General features: G+C 37.0%; 2 protein-coding genes across 3 annotated transcripts in view; both read right to left on the minus strand.

The window, feature by feature from the left end:
- The window catches only part of RABGAP1 (RAB GTPase activating protein 1), a gene marked incomplete at both ends in the record, with an annotated part of 135,449 nt that overhangs the window by 52,683 nt on the left and 57,850 nt on the right, over positions 1-24,916 (minus strand). The gene's annotated exons all lie outside the window — the stretch shown is intronic.
- GPR21 (G protein-coupled receptor 21) lies at positions 11,587-12,636 on the minus strand (the record flags this gene model as incomplete). The annotated part of the gene is made up of 1 exon (XM_079707215.1): positions 11,587-12,636. The coding sequence occupies one exon, from the start codon at positions 12,634-12,636 to the stop codon at positions 11,587-11,589; it is 1,050 nt and encodes a 349-aa protein (XP_079563341.1).

Raw genomic sequence — 24,916 nt, forward strand, 5'->3', positions numbered from 1 at the left:
AGGCCCAATTTATCTTTCTGACTTTACTCCATTACACCTCAAATTGAAACCTCTGGTTCATCCATATTGCCCTATTCACAAGGAAGCTAACAGCACCTGCTAACACGTACTGAATGCTTACTGCAGGCCAAGCACTGTGCTAAGAGCTTTACATGCAATAGCTCATTAAGCCGTACAATACTCATATGAGATAGTACTATTAGTTAAGGCAACAGAAACTAAGAGGGATTATGAACCTTGTCCTAGGTCTCACAGCTAGTAAGTGTCAGGGCTAGGATTCAAAACTAGGTCTGCCTGCCTCTCATGTACACACTTTTTATCACTACTATTACATGGATAAAGTATATAAATGGCCCATCTTCACTGAGGCCTTCGAAGCTTAAAACACCCTTTGTCACAGTTTTGCTTTTTTCCTAATACAACTCATTTTTAAGGTTCAATTAAAGTGATACCTCTTTACCACTTCAGTCCCAAATTTCCTTTCCATCTCTAACCTATTAAAGCTCTTACTGTAACCCCCAATGACTAAATATATGTATCTTAATGTCTGAGAATTGTATAGGACTAATCCTCCTGTGGAACATACAATAAAAGCAGGACAAAATACATAAAACATCAGTAACATGATGGAGTAAACCATCAAGGCAAAACTTTAGGTTTATGATTCCTGAGAGAAAGAGGCTCACCAAGCCCCTCCACATTCACACCCAGGGCCTTTCCTCTGAGGGTATTTACAGCAGGCACTGGAAGTTACTGGGAGATTCTGACTCTGTGTGACAAGGAAATAACAGCAGCAGTCTTCTACTGAGCTTCTATGATGCCACCATGCACAATTCTATACACTTAAAATGTGACAGTATCACATTTTCACAATAATCATAACAAGGGGATAAAATCCCATTTTACAGAGTAGAAAACCAAGGGCCAGAGATTCCAAAATCCATGCTCTTTTCACTATCTTCTTTTTTTAATCTCAGAAAAACAGTGATCTAAGAGTATAAAGTAAATACAGTAACAATGTAAAGAGTTTTACATTAATGCAACATGCATCTGATCTTGAATTGACTCCTACTGGAGTCATCTTCGCTTAAAGGTAAGTATCCTTCTGAAGTTCTGACAGATTAAATTATCTAATAAACTGTCAGAACTAGGATCTAAATTTTTTTTATTTCCAGTGCTCGGTAGGCTACACATGTATCTTTAGTACAATGACTGCTAACTATACATGATGTTAACATAATCTAAGTAGGAATGCTTTTTTTTTTTTTTTTTTTTGCGGTACGCGGGCCTCTCACTGTTGTGGCCTCTCCCGCTGCGGAGCACAGGCTCCGGACGCGCAGGCTCAGCAGCCATGGCTCACGGGCCCAGCCGCTCCGCGGCATGTGGGATCTTCCCGGACCGGGGCATGAACCCGTGTCCCCTGCATCGGCAGGCGGACTCTCAACCACTGCGCCACCAGGGAAGCCCAGGAATGCTTTTAATTCCTACAAATATCATGTCATGAAGGAGAATTTTTTAAAACGAAAAAGGCTTTTAAGTCAGATTCTGCTCCCCAGGGGCCAATGAAGACAGAGACCCTCAAATGGATTTTTTTTTTTTTTTTGGTCTAGCTATAAATAAACAGCTTTGGCAGTGAGGGTTTCCCCAGTCTTTCTGGAAGAATTTTCAGAAATATATCATGCCATTTAATGCTGTAACTTTTGCCTTCTCCCCAAAATACTGTCTTACTAATTCAATTCAACAAATGTTTATTGAAAGCTAAGAGACACAATTTAAAGTTTTACTTTGAAAAGACTCTTTCATATTTTATTCAAAGCCAATACAATCTTTTTGTAACACTCCAATAAATCATTAAGTGACTACAATCAAGGCAATTTATCATAAAGACGTACTTTTTAATTTGCTAAAGGCTTCTCATGTCATAGATTGTTTGATAATTGTAGGTCACTTTATTAGGGTCTTTTGTCTGTTGGTCCTTTGGGTTCCTTTAATCCTGTCCAGCTGAATATTTTATGCCAATCTCATTCAAGGGGTGGGAGGAGATAAGACTATAGAAATCTTACTCTACCCAGAGCTCAGCCCATCTCATACACTGCCTTCTAAGGAAATCTAACACACATTTCCTTACCTATGACTGCCACACAGTAATCTGCATGCCTCTTGTGATCTCAGAATGCCAGATCTTACATTATAGGTACTTGTATACCAGTACACACATACTCATCATATACACAGATACATACACACATTTGTTTTCATGTATTCCTTCCCATGATGTCAAAGAAGATGCTTTCTAATATCTGCTGTCTTCTCTTGGTAAAAAACAAAATTAAAAAAATCTAGAAAGATTCAAACATACTTATGAGGCATAGCAGTAATAGACTAGGAATCAAAAGGTCTTACAGCCTCAAAACTCAGCTTCCACAATTGTCAAAGAGGGATAACATCCCTTTTGCCTGTTTTCCTAGGAGGATGAAATGAGATGATAAATAGGAAATTGCTCTGTACAAGGCCATAGGTAATACAGTGTGCTATCATGCCCTCATGTTCTACTTCAGTAATATGTTCTAAACCTACACTTCCTGGTTTCCTTCTATCTCTGTTAAAATTTATCTGCCTTTACCTAAACGTGGTCTATGCTTTCCATAAAAAATAATACACCTACGTAGTTGTAAAGGTCAAACCATACGAAGCGTACAAAGAAAAACAGCAGACCCCTTATACCTCCCACCCTACTCCCTGCTGCCCAAAGGGCAACAATTTCCATCTTTTTTAGCTGTTTGTGTTTCCTTCCTATTTCTGAACAAAATGCATAAATTGCTACTTTCTGGCTTTTCTTTTTTTTTTTTTTTTAAAGACTTTCTTGTATGGGAGATGATACTGTGGCTCTATTACAGTCCCAACCCCACCTACCCTCCACACATACTTCCCCCTTCCCGCCATCATGACCCTCGACATAATTTTGCTACAATTTTTGGCTAAATCTATATTTCTCATAACTTAATCACAGAGTATATCATGATTAGATTTCCTTCTTTCATTTTCTATTGCAAATTTTTTTCTTTCCCTCAGTGTTCTATGTATCTATATTTGTAAGATGGGTGAATATTTTGAGACCTCGCATATCTCAAAATGGGTTTTATCCTCACTTTGAATGAAAGTTTGACTGGGCATAAAATTCTAGGTTAAAAATCACTTCTGGGACTTCCCTGGTGGCGCAGTGGTTAGGAATCTGCCTGCCAATGCAGGGGACAAGGGTTCGAGCCCTGGTCCGGGAAGATCCCACATGCCGTGGAGTAACTAAACCCGTGTGCCACAACTACTGAGGCTGTGATCTAGAGCCTGTGTGCCACAACTACTGAGCCCGTGCCACAACTACTGAGCCCACGTGCCACAACTACTGAAGCCCACACGCCTAGAGCCCGTGCTCCAAAACAAGAGAAGCCCCTGCTCACCACAACTAGAGAAAGCCCGTGCGCAGCAACAAAGACCCAATGCAGCCAATAATAAATAAATAAACTTTTTATAAAAAATCACTTCTTAAGTTTGAATTTATTCCCAATTATCTTCTTGCTTCATTGTGGTAGAAAGTCCAATGCTATTCAGATCTCTGTACTTAGGATGTCTCTACTATCCCATCCCTACACCAGACCAAGACGCTTTTAGGTTTTTCTTTATCTCCAGTGTTCTGAAATTTTATGATTTGCCGTCACAAAGTTTTTATTACATTAAGCTGGTTGGTCCTTTTCATTATGGAAACTCATATCCTTCAGTTCTATAAATTTCTCTTGTGATATCTGAGAATTTCTCCATTCTTTTTCTCTATTCTGTTTCTGAAAATCATGTTATTCAGACATTGGGCCTCCTTGATCGTGCCTCTAATTGTCTTGCTTTTTACCTCCTTTATTGTCTTTTGTTTCACTATCTGGTCTACCTCAATTTTATCTTCCAACTTTTCTAATTTTTAAAAATGTCTGATTATACTTTTAATCTCAAAAGCTTTCTTGTTCTCTTTGGTTTTTTGTTTTAATGGCATCCTGTTCTCCTTAATGGATGCAAAGTCTTTGAAAATATCAGTTACAAATACTGGGTTTTTTTTTGAAGTTTTCTTCTATGACTTGTCTCTGTTCCCTCTGATTTGTTTTGGGCTCTGTGCATTCATAATACATTTTCTCAAGTCTATTCATAAGACTTTCTCTGGTTAACTGTTGATATTAAAAGATAAGGAACAAAAAACTAATTGGAAGCTCTATATGCATGGGTGGGATTCACTGACTGATGGGCATCAACTTAATGGGACTGGGCAGGGACTGTTGGAACTGAGAGCCCTTAGATACTGGCCCCCAGACTAGACTCCTCTTGTCTCCTGCTTAGAAGGTTTAAGGCTAAGAGCATTCTGGGAGTGTAGTGGGAAAGGGAGACTGATTATTTAATAAGCAGACTTTCTCTTGATACTCGTTTTCAACAAGGTGTCTTAGTCCCATCCTCAGCTATGCCTGGCATCCAGAATGCCTGTGGTTCAACCTCCAAAGAGTAAGTCTTCCATCTTCTGCTGGGATGGTGAAAAACCAGTGGTCTGCTAGGGCCAACTTGGGATGGCGATCAAGGTGGTGTGCAGTGGAGGAGTGGTGGGGGGAATGAGTGATGGTATCTAAATGTGCCTTCAATAAACTTTCTAACAATTCTTCAGTTTTCAGCTTCATACTACTCTCTGCCTGAGAGGCATATCAGGAATCTAATTCCCCACATATTTACTGGGTTTTATGGGCAGATCAGCTTGATTCTTTTTGCCCCTCCCCCAAATTCAGCTTTGTCAATTCTGCTGAGTCAGTTACCACTTGTCCGCTGGGTTTCCATAACCCCAAATTTTGTTAGCTTCATTCATCTGCCATCATCTCTGCTCTTCCCTTTGTTCATATGTATTATACTTTTGCCATTCTTTATAGTGGAGTTAACAGAAATAAACATGCATACTAAATCTGCTATATTTAGTAGGAAGTCTGTCACATGTTTTCCAAGTATGGGAGTTAGTTGATATATTGACAAAAGTTTCTTAATCTCTCTAAGCCTAAATTTCCTCACCTGTAAAACAGATATAAAAAAATTAAAAACTGCCTGATAGGTTTCTGTGAGAATTACGTGAGGTAAGAATGTAGGCTCTGAAGTCAGAAAGACCTGGGTTTGAATCCCAGATCTTCCACTTATTAACTGTTTGTCTCTGGCAACTCAATCTCAGTTTTCTCATCTTTGTAATGGGGTTACTAATAGTCACTAGCTCATAGAGCGTCAGAAGGATTAAACAGGACAAGGTTTATAAAATTCTTCTGAAACATTAACAAGCCTCAGTTAACATTTATATCATTGCCCATAATGCTTTCTACACCTAAAATTACACACACAAACACATACAAACACCTCATATCAGCCTATTTAAGTCTTATTCAGGACTTGGCTGAGTGAAGGCGAACTCCGACTCCTCTGCAAAGGCAACAAGATATAATAGGAATGGACGATGGATTAGGAAGTAGGAAGTCTGGGTATTATCATAAATGGCTGTGTGGCCACTGGACTGGTTTCCTGTCTATAAAAAGAGAGAATCAGACCAAATGATCTCTAAGGTCTTTTACAGCTCAAATGTCCCTCCCTATCTCCTGTGTGGATGATCTGACTTTCAAAAATTTAATGTTTCTATTCTGATTACCTGACTGATACTGTTAATTTTTATAGGTATTTTCACATATCTTGCTTCTCCAACTAGACAGTATCTATTTGCTCCATGAAAACCAAGATGAGTTGCTTCCCCAAACTAACAAAGTAGTAAGGCCACCCTTTGAATACTAAATCAGAAAACAATGTTTCATGGTAAAAGTGATATATAAAACCACCAAAAAGAGAAAGAATGAGTTAGCAAGCTTGTAAGACTGTTAAAACTCGCAAGGAATTTTACTAAAAGATAAGTAACAAAAGAAGTTAATTTAAAGAAATAATATGTCAGTTAGAAAGTAGGTTGGTCAGTACTGGAAGCACAGATGATTTCAACTTTTATTAGGATCCCGATGACCAGGTTTTCTCATTTCAGAGAGGGAACATCAGGCTCAGTCTTATACCAGTGAATTTTCACATTACAGAACCATATTCTGAGATTCTATCCTCACCAAGCAACATTCTGAATATGGTTTGGCTTCCCATGAAGATCTACCAATAGAGAAAGACTGCTCCCTATTGCCAGCACTGATTTCTTATTTTAAACTAATGAAGTGACATTATGATTTTATATACTGGCACAATGAACCCACCCAAGAAACAGACCCATGGTGTGCCAACTGTCCCACCAGTAGGCCTTGGTAAATTCCTCCTGATAAAGTCACTCTGTGAAGCTTTTTGAAAGACAGATCACAGAATTTTTCCATATGAAACATCTGAAAACTATAAAGTTCCATAAGAAAGGAATCATGTGATCCTTCTTTAAATCCCTGAGGCCAGCTAGCTATACTACCTGGCACCTAGTAGAGCTTGCTACATAAGCGCTTCTTGATTGCTTCTTAAACTATTCCAAAAAGCCAGTTATTGCATAATACAATTTTCCATACCCTATAGCAGTATCATAAGCACTTCACTCTGAATACATGACCAACAGTGTGTTAAGAAAAGAAAGGAAGGGAAGATAGAGCTAGAAAAGTGGTAAAGACTGAAAGAAAAAGCAGAACCAAAGAATTAGAACCATTTCTTTCACCAAGCTATCCTATTCTATTACTCCTCCTTCGTAGTGACTGATTTTTACAGCTTATCTTACCTGCATCTAGAGCCAAGATCTTACCCATGCTGTGAGAAATCGGCAGTTTGACAGCACTGCCTGAAGTTCCCTGGGCCGAGGCTACACAGTTTCCAGGAGTAAAGTTACCTAGCATATAAAGCACACACATTCCCATAGTAGTCTCTTGGTACTAAAAAGAGATATTTATTATATAGAGTCTAGAATGGCTTTGATCAAATGAAAAACTGCTTATGGGCTTTGGACTACCCTTTGAACATCACTGCTCTATAATGACTAGAAGTAATAATAGTGACTAGAAGTAATAATTAGAAAGGCTCATTCATTAACTCCGTAAAACTTACTAAAACTTCCACTCTAAGCCAGGTCCTATGGTAGATTTGGGGGATAAAGGTATGAAGAGACATTGTCCCTGCCTTTAGAGACTTTGGAAACAAAGAGAGTAAATTAACAGTTTTATGTTGAATTTAAAGTTACTGTTATTTTGGGATTGCTAAGTAGCATGGAATAGTCACCTAGCGTTGACCTTCAAAGTTCTTATGGGGGGGAGCACCACATCATTATATGCAGCTTTCTTAGATGTAAAACTATGGCAGATACAAATAACAATAATCATTTTTATTTTCAAAGCACTTTACATATTACAAAGTTCTCTTACATCCGTTATCTAATTCATTCCTCAAAGTAACCCTGTGAAGGATGAAAGGATTATTATAAATAGAAGAAATTAAGTGCTTAGAGAAGCGACTAGCCCTTACAAAACGAGTTAATTAGTAACAGAAACCTAGATTTGCAGTTCAAAGTTCATTTTACATATCATGATTCCCTTATCATCCAAATTTTGAAGAAAAGCCAAGTGACTCATTTACAGCCATAAGAAATGTCTAGAATATTCCTTGGGTCTGCAAAATACATTAATAATATGTACATTTAATATAAAATATTTAGTAACCTGAAATGGAAAAATTATGCAAAAATCAACACAAATAATGACTTATGAAGACTTTAAAAAAAGTTTATAGTTCCATGATTCTCCCCCATCCTTAAACTTCCCCAAATTTCCTCATATAGCAAGAAATTCTGGTTTGCCAATAATTTATTTCACAAACCTTTTATGATTCAAAAACACAGTCAGTAAAATTCCTACAAAGCCATCAAAGGCAGATGTTTTAATCAAACCTGCAAAGCTGAGGCAACTCCCAGAAATCACTCTACCGTCCGGGAACCTGTAACCCTGTTGCTTCATTTTCAAGTTCAAAGAGGTGAACAGTAAATGCATTTAATAGTACAAAAATTCAAGTTTTCCCAATCCTTAAGATACTGAGACCATTATTCAAGTAAAAAGGAAAAGCCATTATAAAAGGCTCAAAAATGTATTTATCCAGCAATAAACCTTAAAGAAAACTCTTTCCAAAATGGAATTTAGGGTTAAAGCTAACAGGTCCATGAAAAATTCAAATATCCATTCTGGAGAAAGGTAATTCTTTCATTAAAGTGGAGCACTTGTCCTTTTGTAATTGCTTTTCCGCTCTAAGAGGAAAACAACATACCTTCACTGAAATCATTGTATAAAAACACAACTAATTATAAATATAACAATTAGTATAGTCTTATTTTTAAATTTACTATGAAATAATTTCAACAGTCACCAAAAGCTTATGCTTCCTCTGATATCAGTCATATACTATATAAAGTTAAATGGGCTGTCTTGCCAAAGCCTAAGGTAACTGACTCTAAAAATATACTTTTTCTCATTCTGAACTAGTCAGATTGGTATTTAAATAAAACGTCATTAAATGTTGCACTAAATATGCAAGGATGAAAAGGTTACTTAAATACAAACTCTCCAAATGCATCACACAGAAACTGCCCCCAGCCACAGAAGATTGTATGATTGCATTCAGACACAACCCTTCTCCCCAGCATACACACACCACAAGAAAACAAAAATTTTAAAGCAGTACAGACAATAAAATGTGAGAATAGAACTGATAGCTGGAAGAAATGTTAGAGTTTATAAAGTCCAATGACTACAAGATAAACTGGAAAGACATCTGATAATAAGTATCAGCTGGGGAGGAATGCTTTATTTTTCTTTAAAGTTACTACATCTACTTAGTTTCTACTTTAGTTTTAGGCTGAGAGGTTCTAATGTAAAAAAAAAAATTTTAAAAACCCTGTGACATCTAAATTTGGTACTAGGGCAAAAATATAAAAATCTATTAACAAAAGCTCTTATTAAAAGAGTTGCTGCCTTCCAGTCATTGAAAGCTCAGCCTGATTAGCCATTTCCAGAAAATTAAACAGAGATTTCCTCAATTCCATAACGTTCCCACAAAATCTTTTCCAAAAACTTTTGTTTTCTCTAAAATGGAACCCTACTGCAAGAAAAAATTAAAAGGGCTCAGTACCCCCCCACACAAAAAATCTACTGATTTAACATCAGTTTTCCATAAAAATTAATCTTCATGAGTCCCATATCTGAACTAAAAATTGACAAGCAAACTGTGCAAATCTGAACAGGTTACATTCTCTGATATATATGAAAAAAGGGAATTTTGTTTTCTTAGATCTGTGCCACTTAAATAAAGGGGAACTGTATACAGCTTTTTTTCAGAATCTAACAGAAAAGGTTTTCTACTTCAAATGGCAACGTAACAAAGCCAGTGCTAACATAACTTGCAATTCCAATATGAGTTCTAAATTTTGAAACAACTTAGAATCAAATTTTCTAATACTAAATATAAAGAGCAAGCAAGCTTTTGGGAAGAACTCAGAATCTGAAGTTTAAATGTTTATATTCATACTTGTTCTCTTAAAATAAAAATGTTTAAGTAGAATACATTTGAGGTTAAAATCAAATCAATCTCTAAAAGCTAAAATCATAAGAATGCTATCTTTTATTTTAAAAGGGGGTAGGAGGTTTTCTAATATGATGATGGAAAACCAAAGCATATCTGCCTGTTTTATAAATATCTATGTCCCTCCTTGGACTCAAAAATCCACATTTCCCTTGGTTTTCTTCCATCTTCAATCTCACTGAACACCACTGTCACATTCAGATTACAACATCTAGCCAAAGGCAGAGATCATACAAGTTCCCTGAAGACTTCCAAAACATTAAAACCAGTAGAAAAGCAGAGGAAATACTTTCATGCTTGGAGCTGCTGGGAAATCCTTCTCTCCTTTTAGAAAAATAAACCTCTCGCTCTAAACATAATTACTTTTAGGAACAAAACATCACTGTACACACAAATACACAGCACTCTCAATTAATAATTCTACAGATTTTGCTAGTACTTTGGCTTAAAAAAAAAAAAAAAAGCCTATTTAGGAAACGACCGGTATTCCAAGGATTTTTTTTTTTCAGAAAGAGAATAGCAATAGAGAGAGAATCAGAATTTCTCCTTCTCTCATTCAAATATGGATTCCTTAACGCTAACTGAAAGAATGCTTTTAGAAAGAATTAGTTACTACTTTATTAGATGATTCCATTTGACCACAAAGAGACCATCTCAATCAACCCCTCCTATTTTAAAAATGAACTAGCTAAATATACATTGTATTTTCTGACTCAGTTGCCTAGGACACCTTTCTTCCTGATATTCTAGTATTTCAGAAAGTCTCTAGATAAAAAGAGCAGAGAAGACTGAAGACACATTTCAATGTATTTTCACCATTATAAAAATGGCAGCCATCAGCCTATCATTTAATTATTTTTCAGCTTATTTAAATGCATTTTGCTGTAAAAGAGAAATCTAACTCAATTCAAATATTCTCAGTACACACATACACAAAGGCTTGGGCAAAAATACTACAACACAATCACTTTCAGTATACATATTTGTTTAGGTCTCAGTGAAGCATGGCATAAAATACAGCTTAGTTTTTCTATAAATTATATGATTTGACTGTACTTTTGCTTCATGGTTCAATGCAAAAATTTTATTATTTTTTTTAATTTATTTTTTATGATTTTTTTTTGATGTGGACCATTTTTTTAAATCTTTACTAAATTTGTTACAATATTGCTTCTTTTTTATGTTTTTTGGTTTCTTGGCAGCGAGACATGTGGGATCTTAGCTCCTCAACCACGGACTGAGCCCACACCCCCTGCACTGGAAGGCGAAGTCTTAACCACTGAACCGCCAGGAAAGTCCCTACCACTGAACCGCCAGGGAAGTCCCCTCAAATTTTAAATTAATGTTTAAGTTTTCACATTATTCACTGTATTGAGAATTCTCTCAAGAGAATAAGACATAAAACCTTTGACTTTCTGAATGACAGTGTGGAAACCTGCAGGGTAGTTACACTTTGACAGATGTAAAGAAAATTTAAAAACCCTGTTAATTCATCACTGTATTTTAATATTTCCTGTTAAAAGAAATCAATTGTACATGAAGCTCAAACAGCTGGAAAGAACCCAGAAAAGCAACAAGAAAATGATGACTTTAAAAAATGCTGACGCTTTTCACACCCAGGTTCAGTCATGCCAGCTGGAGAGAGGTGTTAGATATGGCTTTATTCATTTTAAGTCTGAGAAATACAGTCATTTCCATGACATTATGGAAATTGGAACCAAGAGCAATTTATCTTCATGGTCCTGATTCTTCTCATTCGAAAGCATTAAAAAAAATCATTTCTGCAAACTTAAAAGGTATTTTGGATGGATCATTTGTTAACTATTGCTTAGAGTCAAACTATTTTGTCCCATATTTCCCAGTGAACTAGAAATACAAAGATAAAAAGGAAACACACACACACACACACACACACACACACACCACACACAGTGACCCAATATCTGAACCACTTCAGACATGAAATCCATTAAGGGGGCCTTTGCTCCTAACTGTGTAAGGGTCTTTAGCTATCATCTGACTTGCACAAGAAGTACACATGGCCCCTGAGAGGCGCTTTAGTCCCCTTTGGAAGACACTGTTGGAAAGACTGTAAATGACACAGTTGCAGAAACTATTACTAATAGCAAGCCAGGTGGTCAAGAAGGATGCGAAGCGGTTGCTGTGGCCAGTGGAGCTCTCCAGTAAGAAGTAGATGATGTATGGCAACCAGAGGATGTAAAATACACTAGTAATTCGGAACAGGACCATGGCATAGCGCTTATCAGGACAGGCCTGCACCTCCCCAGTCTCCCCACTCTGGCTGCTGAAGCGGGCTTGCCTTTCGCTGATTTCCTTTGTGTGCTGTTGGCAGATGCGGAAGATGTTGAAATAGGTGAAGCACACAATGAGGGCTGCTGGGGCATATAACATCATCACGATGAACAGGGTGAAGTAGGGGTCGGTGTGCCAGGACTCCGCACACCACTGAAACACATCTCCATGATATCCAGGTTTGCCCCAGTGGAAAAAGGAAGGCAGGAAGACCAGGGTGGAGTATAGCCAAATCAGGAAAATACACAGACGCAGTCTCCAGGGTGTAACCAGGGTATTATAGGTTAGAGGCTTAGTGATGGCAATATATCTATCGATGCTGATACAGGCCAGAGAGGCCATGGAGACACTCTTCAGAACTGATACTACAAAACCAAATACCTGGCAAGTCAAGGACTCCTCTACTGGAAGCGGGTAGTGGAGGAGTGATAAAGAAGGGACCAGGCAGCTTACCCCAACCAAGAGGTCAGCATATGCCATAGTCTGGATAAAATAACTTGTAGTATGGTGGTTCAACAAAGGTGCACAATGAAATACAAAAATCACAATAATGTTGCCAGAAATAATCAACACAGTTAGAAAGACAATAATCAATACTTCCAAAAGGCAAAAATTGACAGTTTCCAAATAGCCAAATGCCAAGAGGCAAAAAGGGTGGCTGCTCTGATTACCATCCAAGGTAGAGTTCATCTTGAGCTCAGGAGTGATCTCTCACTTCATGCTGCCGCTTGGCTGCTGCCAACAGTTCAAAGGAGCAGCTGCTGTCATTGCGGTCAGCTCTGTGTGTCTGTAATAATGCCCGAGGAGCCTTAGTCCCCAAGCTCCCGATGCTGCTGCTCTGGTGCATTGCCTGCAGTGCAATTCCCCTTTAAATCCTTCTTGGAATAGGGAGAACCAGCAGCAGTTGTCTGGCCAGTCCGAGATGCGGCCATAGTACCAGGTTTACCATACACATAGCACCAGGGGAGTAAGGCAAACTCTGGGTACAATGTCTTCAGGCCAATGAGGGCAGGGGGTAGGGGCAGAAGGGAAGGGAGGAAGATTAGGACTTCAGCAGGAGTTGTAATGAGTCTCCTCTGAACAGCTGATAGAAGAAAAGGAAAGAGCGTTTTACATTTTGCATCCAATGCCCTAATCAAGAACCTGGCTAGCTCGAGCTGGTATCACCCCTCCCACTCTATCCCACCCCACCCGGTACAACTATTCACGGCTACCCTCAGTAGCACCCCACATAACTGGTCCTTACTCTACAGAGGAGGCGCAGCAACAGCAAGCTTTCATGATCAACATAAAACAAAATCAATCGCAAGTCAGATCAATCTAACCCCATTTCCTTTCATTTGAACTTTTCAGGGGAGAAGAGGAATCTGCTTACAGAATTTAATTACCATGAATAAAATTAGGCAAGATAACTTATTTTCTTCATTGATTCCAATGTAATATTTTGCCTCTTAGAAAACATTTCAACAGCATTGATCTGTCTAGCTCAATTTCAGAGTATTACCTGTAATTCAGCATGCTGCGATCCAAACAAAAGCCACAGAACACCTTAACAGAAAGCCTTGCAAAGCAGGAATGTGCCTCAGCCCCGTTTACTGCAGAAATGAGACACAGAGGGAGGGGATAAAGGAGTAGGAGGGGAAATAGGGAGAAGAGGGGCTTGGGAAAAGGAAGAGGCGGGGGAGGGGAAAGAAAACGCCTGTGCGCGCACACACTCCGGCATCTTTAGCAGCTCATTAGAATTCATTGCCAGAGAGGTGCTCCCTGATTTCCAGACTGCACAGTGGGGGAATAACTTAATATGCCTGCAGGGCAGTGTTCGAAGGCTGTTTCCTCGTCTGTCTGGAATCCCCCTCTTAGTAGATGGAGCCGAATTTAGACTGCTTGTAAGGAGAAGAGGTAGTAACCAGGACAGACAGAAAGCCAGGAATTAGATTGAAACACACTGCCAGAGGGGTAATGGTGAGAGGAAATTCCTATTTTCTTGTAGCATTTCCCATAGAACAAAGAGCAATGTTAAAGAATGAAAGTGTGTTAACAGTGCATGACAACTGAGGAATCATAATTCAGCACAAGAAGTTCTAGCTAGAAGGCTACATATTTAGCATTAATTTTCTCTCATGATTCACTAAATATGGATCTATTTTAAGAAACGTGACCAAAATAACAAACAAACTTAACAATTAGGTTTTCAAGAGAAAAAATAAAGAAAATCCCATCTACTCTGAATATTGCAGAAATAGCACACACAAAGAGGAATTACATTGTTCCTGTATTCGACACTATCCTATGGTTTTGAGATGCCATTACTTGCTTCTAGTTTGCTGAGAAGTGGTACACAAATATACAAACAAAAGATGGACAAGAAAATGCACCCACTTCCACCCAGGTTTGAAAGTTGCAGGAAGTTTCATGGTACAAACTAGCTTTGTATCTTAGAATATACAATCTTGTTTGTGCTTACTTAACACAAGGCAAATTGGGATTTTATTGTGGCTCTTCAGGTGATGTCATAAGTGATGACAATTTTCAGCTAATTGGGAGTGTAAAATTATGACAATTTTTAATTAATTAGAAATGTGTATTTTTAGTACCTTTTCCTCCAGGTATCTTTGGTCTCTCAATTCATCCTTCAAAGTAAAGTTTCACATAACTCAGTAGAGTAAAATAAACAAATGTTGACATTTGTAAACATTCCAGAAGGTCTGCACACCTGGATGGAGATATGTTATGTGATCCAACTTTTATTTCTTATCTGTTTCACACACATGCTTTCTCATTGCAGGCAACGGTCACTCAATTACATTTTAAGATCTGAAGCGCTGTGCTTACTACACGAAGGCAAGGAACTCAAAAAACCTACTGAGCATAAGCTTGATAGCTGTAATTGACAGGTCTTACTGGAAAAGATGGCAAAGTGTGGCACAGCAAAAAGACCCATGGCACTGAACACCCATCTGGCTCAAATCCTTGCTTCCTTGCTCTAATATTACTTAGCCTCTCTTAGCCTCAGTTTCATCATCTGTAAAATGAGGATCACACTCCCTATTTCATGACGTTGGTGAGAAATAAAGCAGATAATGTATACAAAAGGCTTACCAATACTTAGTACAGAGGGGGTATATAACTTTACTTTCTTCTCACACAACCTCAAACAGCCTTCCTAAATAGTCTGTGTTTTCCCACCAGTCCTATTGCATTGCTTGAGGCTGGGGCTCTTCTGAATCCTAAGTGCCCTCTCTTACTGTGACTGCCCAGTTCTAAGGGCAATAACAACAGTTATTTTGATACTTTGCTGCCCTGCATTCCTCAAATACATTGAGGCTATACATATGTAAGGCAAGAAGGAAAGATGATATGGCACTAATTATTCCCAGTAGACAAATAATTTCTCTGCCTATGTCTCAAAACCTGACTTCACTCCTGAGTTCCCCTTTCCTTCTACAATTTGCCTGCTAGTCACACATCTTCTACCTGGATGTCCTACAGAGACTTCAACCACAGCTTGACCAAAATTAAATGCATTTTTTCCCACCAAATAAGACTCTTTTACTTTTTTTCTCACATTTTCCCAGGCACTCAGTTATGAACTCAGAAATCATCTTGACCACTCTCTCCCTTAATATACCATTCTTAGTTACCACATCTTATGAATCTATTTCTATAATGGCTCTCAAATTCATTTCCTCCTTTTAGTTTTTAATACTTTAGGCTATCATTAAATATTGTCTGGACTTCTAGTCTTGTTCATTTTTCTAATCTATTCATTTCTGCATCGTTAAAATATCCAATAGCATACGCTTCATTATGGTTATTATGAACTCCATTATTCAAGAAGACTCAATGGCTCCTACTGCCTTTCCAGTCTGATCTCACTATACCGAAACCCCCAAATACCTTGCCCACCAGCCAAACCAGGTTACTCAATATTCTATACATTTGACATAGACTTTACTTTTGAACTTCCATGTTTTGAGTGCTTAATAAATATTGAATCTGAGAGTTATATTTCAATAAATGGAAAAACCATTCACCAAAGTCAAGAGTCCAGGCTTTTTTAACTACTTGTAAATTTGGGCATGTAACTTATTCTTATTCCATCTCAGGTTTCTCATGTATGAAACTAGACAGTTACAACGATAAAAACAGGTATTACATTAACTGATAATTTTAAAGAATTAAAAATGTTATAAAAATGCAACGAAAACCACAAACTGTTACAATACCATTAGTCCAATAGTAGTTCTTTCCATTTTGTTTCTATTTTAGTAAAACCACTGTAGGAGCTATAATCAAAATATTCATACTAGGAGTTAAAAGAAAATAATCAGTCAAAAGTTAAATGTTTTGTTTTGGATTAAAGGAAACCATTTTCTCCAGAGGAGACAAATTACTAATGACAAGAGGAAGCAATAAATCTATGTCCTCACAAAAATCTATACATACATTTCCCTTTTAAAATAATGCAGTCACATGATTTTTTTTAAATAAAAGAGTATTTCTGTATATATGACTGGAAGAAAATACATTAAAAATCAATTCTACTTTTCACTGGATAGTGGGATTACAAGTGATTTTTAATTTCTTCTTTATGGTTTTCTATGTTTTGTGAATTTGCTAATTTCTATGTGCTATTTATACAATCAGGTTTAAAAAAAAAAAAGCCTAAGTAACATATAACATGTCCCTTTTGGTAAAGCTAACAAAAAACCTGGCCATATGATGCCCTCCCAGAGCCACACTGAATAGATGATGCCAGGTTAGGTCACCTACTGCATGGTGCTCAGCTCCGCTTGTCCTTACGCCATCACTGCAACATTCCTTCAGATGGCCTTGGTACTCAATTTAATTCAAAACAGACACCTACAGCCCCAGTTAAAAATTTTTACAGAATGAGAATATAACTAGATGAACCATGTGAAATTGTTAATATTTAACCATTTCATTTCTGGTTAAATATTTTCTAATCTACAAAAATGGCAACTTCTATATGACTCAACCTAACACTAAAAAATTAAAATAACCAAATCACAGAACTAAAAATGAAAAATGGCAGAAAGAGAAAGGAAACACCAAACGAAAAAGAGAAAAGATTGTTCAAATTACATTTATTCTTCTCCCAGCCTCCTCAGCAGTTTATCTACTCTAGATGGAAAAGGATCAATCTCAGTGCTTCAAATTCATAAGATTCACTTCTGGGCATTATCTATCACTTATTATTTAGTAAAAATGAGCTTTAAATGTTGATTTATTTAATTAACATATTATTTTAGTTCAGCTGATGTGGGTGTATTTATACTGATGTCATTCCAAACCCAATTTAATTCCTCCCTCTCCCTCATCTCGCACATTCATTCAATCACCAAGTGCCAAGGATTCTACCTTTGAAATTTCTCTCAAGAAGTTATCTCTTTCTCTATCCCTTCTGCCACTAAAACAAACCAAGTGACAATTATCTCTTGCATGAATTACTAACAGGTTTTGCTGCAATTAATCTTACTCCATTCTAACTCAATGATAATATAAATAATAACAATAACTAAGCGGTTAATTTATACTTACCAGGGGCTATGAATTGTACTAAGTGTTTTCATGCATTATCTAAGTTATTCTAACAACTCTACAAATAAGATACTATTATTATCCCATTTTACACATAGGAAACAAAAGGTTTAATGCTAAATTGCCCAATGTCAACGGCCTGAATACAAAACTAGGATTTGAATCAAGACAATCTACCTTTAGATGGACACACTAAATCACTTTGCATACTGCCTTCCAAACCTGAATATATGATTTGCCTACTTAAAATGACTTCCTATTGCCTGAGATATTAAATATGCCTTATTTAAGCTTTCTAAGATCTGGCTCCTACCTACCTTCTCTGGCTTTACCTACTTTCACACTCTGAAATTGCCAAGCTCTTTATCACCCTTGAGAACATGCTTTTCCCCTTGACTTTAACACCACACATGCCATGCTCACATGCCCCACTATCCTACCACCACAATCCCCCTCCTTGGATAATTCTGAACAAGAGAACTTTTTGAACCCTTAGATGAGAAGTCCTTGTCATCTGCTGCACAACAATATGTATCTTCTTTTCTATAACCCTCATGCAACTTTATTCCGAATGGTTAGTTAATTGCCTATTTCCCTCATTAGACTGTAGATTCCCCCAAACCTGAGAACAGGTATATTTTATTCATGGGCATATCCATAAGACCTTAACACATGGCTGGCACAAAGCAGGCTTTCAAAGGTATTTCTCATTGACTAAACAACAAATGCCTAATAAAACAACACGCATTTGTTTTTGGATGGGAAGACCTTTCAAGTAAAATCCTAGTATGGTAACAGCTTAATTCACCCATAATTATTAGGTTGATGCATGTGAAATTGCCTATTTGCAAATCAAACATTGTCAGATATCAGCAATTTTAATATGACCAAACCTAATTATGTTTTTATAGTCTTATAATTCAGAAAGAACTTGAAAACTGCCTGGACAGATATGACTTACGGAAATTCATCAGATGGTAAATGAATTTACAAAGATGGGATATAGGGACTTAAAAATTATTTTCACAAATAACAATTTAAAGGAATAGTATCTCAGTCCATTAGGAATGCTATAACAAAAATACCATAGACTGAATTGCCTATAAAGAACAAATTTATTTCTCATAGTTCCGGAGACTGGGAAGCCCAAGATCAAGGTGTTGGCAATTTGGTGTCTGGTGAGAATCCACAGTCATCTTACACTGTGTCCTCACATGGCAGAAGGGGCAAGGGAGCTTTCTATGGTCTTTTTTTATAAGGATACTAAACCCATTCATGAGGGCTCTACCCTCTTGAGAGGCCCCTTGAATCTTGACTCTCCTCTCAAAGGCCCCACCTCCAAACACCATCACATTGTTGGGGGTGGGGGTGGTGTTAGGGTTTCAACATATGAATTTTGGGGAGACAAGAACATTCAGTCTATATGGCAACTGCTATAGGGAGCAGACAATAAAGTTCCAAAAGTCCACTGGCAATCTGTTTTCTTACAGAATCAGATAGCAAGAGTACTGAGTTGGAACCAGTAGAAGCACAGGCTATTTTGGGGGCAAGACTCAAACATTCCATTTCATTTTTCCAGAATGTTAAAGCTTAAAGGAAACTTAAAGGAAGCTCAACCATTTACTTCAGCAACCTCATTTCACCAGAGAAAAGGAAATAGTCAGAACCTCATCTGAGTTCATGTAAGCCAGTGGCAGAGCTGAAACTAGTACCCAGACACTTCCTAACTTCATGGCCAGTGCTCTTTTTGCTAACTTGATACCCTTTTTGTTTAGTATCCACAGGAGGTTCTTATGATTAAATATTACTGAATCCTTGACTATTACCAAATCGACCAGGAAGAGATTTTTAATTAAAACAAAACAATCTGTATAATAATGAAGTTATAATTAGATATTTAAATTATTTTTCCAGACTGGTAAAATGTGGCTGGGCCTCCAGGGCTTCCCTTGGACAATCAGAAATGTAAATATCGATTATTTGGCTCTGGATAAAAACTTGAAATTCATGGCAAAAGACTGCTACCACTGAGGTTTGCCACTAAAATCAATAGCAAAAACAATGCAAATAGGTTTCAGAAAACACGAGGCTGACTGGATGGAAGGAAAGAGAAACATCAGAACACGCTGCTATTTCATTATTCTTTTGTTTATTAAAAGAATCTGTTAAGGAAGCCATTCTGATGTAAATTTTTGGTACTAAGCAAAATAAATAGTCACTGATATAAAAGGTGAAAAATAACCAAAAGAAAGAAGGACCAGAGGATGATTCTGGAAGCTGAAGACCAGAAAGCACCCTCTTTTCCCTCCATTCTCAACTCCAATTTATTTGATTTACCAGACCCAAATAGCTATAGGTCTTACAGCTGGGAGTAAGACAGCCCGGAGGAGTCCCTGTGGATTACTTAGGGTTTCTTTCCCCTGTGCCTGACAAGTTCTAACTAGAGACGAGGGTTGAGGAACCCTCTGTCAAAGACCAGAAAGAACAGAAAACTAAAAATCCAGGAGTATTTGGTCTGCAGAAATTTACTCCATGAAGCCAAGGGTAGGTCAATATCAAGAAGTCTATCATATGTTGATAACGTATCTACTCCATCAACAAGTTAAAGAAAATCATGTTCACTATTAAGTGCTGAAAAAGTCCTTCATAAAATTTCAGTAGACATTCCTAATTAAAAAAAATCAAAGCCTGAGATAGAATAAAATCATTTAAATAAAATAAAAAGTATTACCAAAAAAACCCCACAATTGAATAGCATGCTTTCCAGAAGTCTGAAAAACTAAGACCATTTTAATTAAAATCAGGAACTCAATAGGGATGCTAGTTATCACCATCATTAAACACTGTCTTAAAGCTTCTATCAAATATAAAAACAAGAAAATTTAGTAGCCTGCATAAACAGTGAAAAAAGAAGTGAAACTGTTTTTGCTGCTGATATTATCATATACCTGAAAATCTTAAAAGATGCTAGTATAAAATTAGGAGGATTAATCAAAATATCAAGAGGTAGATAGATGGAGAATTAGAAAAAATTAATATCTATTCTCTGTTGTAGCAATTAGCTACTTAGAAATGGAAATCAGAAAAAAAAATATTCCATTTGCTATAGCGAGAACAATCTAAGATAATTCTTAGGAATAAATTTAACAAAAGAGGAACAAGACATATATGAAGGCAGCTCTGAAGTCTTTAACGGACGTAAGACCTTGACAAGTAGAAAGGCATACCATATTCTCAGATGTAAAGATATTATAACAATGTATCTTATAACCTAAATTAATATGTAAATTAAATGTAATTCAAACTAGAATCCTTATATAACCTTTCAGGATAATGGTGAGACTGGAGAAAATGACTTTAAAATTTATATGGAAGATTAAATATGCAAAAATAGATAAGAAAAATATGAAACAGGAAACAGTGAAAAAAAAGACTTGCTTTACCGGATATTAGAACATAACTCAAAGCCAAAACAGTACTGGTACAGGAATACACAAAAATAAATAAATAGAACAAGCTAGAAATCAATCCCAGCATATATGAGAATTTAAGATATAACAAAGATGGCAGTTCTACTCAGTAGGAAAATAGAAGTAGCACAACTGGTTATCCATCTGGGAGAAAGTAAAATTGGACTGCTATCATATGCCATGTACAAAAATAAATTCCAGATGGATTAAAGATGTAAAAATATAACACGTACAATAAAAATCTCACAAGGAAACGTTGGAAAGTATATTTACAAAATCTAGAGGTAGGAGAGACCTTAACCAAGATGCAATTTTCTACATAAAAATTGAAAGTGTTTCGTATGGCGTGAAACCATAAAGTTAATATAAATCTAAAATTCTAGAAAGATATTTGTAATGAAGCTACAAAGAATATAATTATATAAAGTACTTAGAAACTGACATCTTAAAGTTAACAGAAAAATATACAAAGAATATGAAGAGATAATTCATGGAAGAGCAAATCGCTCAAATTTATTTGTAGTCAGGGAATTGCAAACTAAAGACATACTGGCATTACTTACAACCACTGACAGCAAAAATTACAGTGATAACTAATACTGTTTGGGATATGTGTTAATAGGTACGTTCCTACATTGCTGGTGGAACTGTGAACTGTCATAGCCTTTCAGAGAGGCAATCTGGACATAAGTAAATTAAATACAAAAATTAAATAACAAGTTTAAAAAACATATTACCCTTTGATCCAACAATCACACTACTGAGACTATTCAATAAAAGTCAAAGATTTAGAACATGTGTAAGGTTGTTTAGTAAACACTATTTAGAGACTAAAAACTGGAAACAAAATAAATGCCTACCAACAGAAGAAAAACTGAATAAAAGACTGCACTGTCTTAGTCTGCCTGGGTTTCTTTAACAAAACACCATAGACTGGATGGCTTATAAACAGCAGAATGTTATTGCTCACAATTCTGGAGGCTAGAAGTCTATGATCAGAGTGCCACACAGTTGGGCTCTGGTGAAGGTCCCCTTCTGGGCTGCACAGTGCCGACTTCTAGTTGTATCCTCACATGGTGCAAGGTGGGGAGGGATCTTTCCCGAGACTCTTTTATAATGGTGCTAACCCAAGCATGAGGGCTCTGCCCTCATGGCCTAATCACCTCCCAAAGGCCCTGCTTCATTACTATGTCCTTGGTATAGTGGTTAGGTTTCAACATGAATTTTAAGGGACACATTCAGACCATAGCACCTGGTATCAATATGCACAAGAATGTTCACAGCAGCTTTATAAAAGCTACAACAGGGAGAAATAAAAAAAGCCATAAACATCTGTAATAGCAGAACAGATTTTTTTAAGTGTGATTTACTCATACAATGGAATATTCTCAGCAATTAAAAAAATGAAAACAAATAAAAAACTACTGATACACTCCCAAAATGGATGAGCAAAAGAAGTCAAATACAAGTGAGTACATGCTGCATGACTGTATGATTGTTTGTAAATGAAGTTCAAGAACAATCAAAACTAATCTAGGGAAAGAGAAGTCAGAATACAGTAAGTCCCCTACATATGAACCAGTTCTGTTCCGAGAGCACTTTCGTAAGTCCAATCTGTTTCCAAGTCCAAGAAAGTTAGCCTAGGTACCCAACTAACACAATTGGCTATATAGTACTGTACTGTAATAGGTTTATAATACTTTTCACACAAACAATACATAAAAATACAAATAAAAACAAAAAATAAAGAAAACATTTTTAACCTTATAGTACAGTACCTTGAAAAGTACAGTAGTACCAGCTACATCACCACTGCTTTCATGCTGGCTTCTGGACATCCTGGGCTTGAAATAAAGATTCTGTACTACTGTACTCTATACAGGACTGTACAGTAAAGAACACAAAAGCACAACCACTTGTACACGATGCACCACGTAACAATGTATGCCAGATATGTGAACTAACTTACATGATTGGACATGCAAACATGTTTGCATCTTTGAAAGTTCACAACTTGAAGGTTCGTATGTAGGGGACTTACCGTAATGGTTTTTCAGGGGTGGCGTAGGAGTGCTTATGACTAGAAAGGGACAATAATAACTTTTTGGGGTGATGGATATATTCTTCCTTTTGGTAATGATCAGAGCAGTGTATTCATATGTAATGGAGCCGTACACTTTAAAGTTGTGTATTTTAGCCTATGTAAATTACAGCTTGCTGTAAAAATAAATTAAAAAAATTTTAAAGTAGTTTCTCCTCTCAAAAAAATTCAGAGCAAATTTTTAAAATGTCAATTACAATAATATCTACCAGGTTCCTATTCGAGAAACAGATATCACCATTTTCATGGAACCAGAAAAATAGAGTACTTCATTGTCTTTTTTTTTTGCGGTACGCAGGCCTCTCACTGCTGTGGCCTCTCCCGCTGCGGAGCACAGGCTCCGGACGCGCAGCCTCAGCGGCCACGGCTCACGGGCCCAGCCACTCCGCAGCATGTGGGATCTTCCTGGACCGGGGCACGAACCCGTGTCCCCTGCATCGGCAAGCGGACTCCCAACCACTGCGCCACCGGGGAAGCCCAGATACTTCATGTCTTTAAATTACCTCTATGAGTAGCCACACCACAAATATTTAAGAAATAATTTTTGGCCAAACATTTCAAAGGACTTCAAAATGTTATAATTACACATCCAAAATAGGATTTGCCAATAAAAGAAAAAAATCAACTAAGTGTACTTTTGCTAGCCATACATGTTGCATAGCCTTGTTCTTCCATGTCTCCAATGATACTACGAGTACAACGCTCTGCCATTCTTCCATGCCTGGGGAGGTCTTTTCTGGAACCCATCTTAAACATCATATTCCTGATAAAGACTCTCCTATTCCCCCAGGCTGAATTAATCACCCCTTTTGATGGTTCCCACTGTGCTTTTCCAGACTATCACATGATTTATGTTAATTGCTTTTGTGTTTGACCTCCTAGCTCCAGCACTGTGGTTGTAATAGGCACTCAATACAGCTGGTTGAACAATAACATCAACATAATGAAGGGAAACAGAATATTAGTTCCTGAGGGAAAATACATCTGTCTGGAAACAAGATGATGAATAGAAACACTAATATTTTGAGCAAATAATAGTCATTTTTCTCAACTTAGAGGGTGGGATAGGGAGGGTGGGAGGGAGATGCAAGAGGGAGGAGATATGGGCATATATGTATATGTATAGCTGATTCACTGTTATAAAGCAGAAACTAACACACCATTGTAAAGCAATTATACTCTAATAAAGGTGTTTAAAAAAAGTCATATTTCTGCTGAGGAAAGATCTGATTTCATGTTCAAATGCTGTCCTTACCTATAAGGTTTTTTTTTCTTAATTATAGTTTTATAGAGATACTATTCACCTCATAAGGTTTTAATATATTTTTAAAAGAAGTCCCACCTTTTGTCACATTGAAAAATTCTCATTTATTACTGGGGGTTCTGAGAAATTCATTCATAATTCAGGTTTGGGATTTGCATATCATTGGAGAAACTGCTTCCTAAAGATAAAAGCTTGAAGAATTTTAGAAAACAAAAACAAAACTTATAACCAGTGCCATGGGTCCTGCAAAAGGCACAAAGCACAGCCTGACCTTGCAAAAAATTAGTTTAAATTCTTGTATACTTGTATAAGGAAAAATTTCGTTGTTTCACTTGCAAAACCTTGAGCATTCATGAACTTGAGAAGGGGATACTATAAAAAATAGAATTCTTCACTTTAGAGGAATGAACTAAAAGGAAATATGGTTTAAGATAAAAGAACCATGTTCTTCCAATTGTAAAAACCAGGACTAGGCCTTATCTACAAAGAGCACATTTCTTTGAAGTGTGAAAGGGATTAAAATAAACAAAAGAGGGCTTCCCTGGTGGCGCAGTGGTTCAGAGTCCACCTGCC

The sequence above is a fragment of the Hyperoodon ampullatus genome (genome assembly GCF_949752795.1).
Source record: "Hyperoodon ampullatus genome assembly, chromosome: 6".
NCBI lineage: Eukaryota > Metazoa > Chordata > Mammalia > Artiodactyla > Ziphiidae > Hyperoodon > Hyperoodon ampullatus.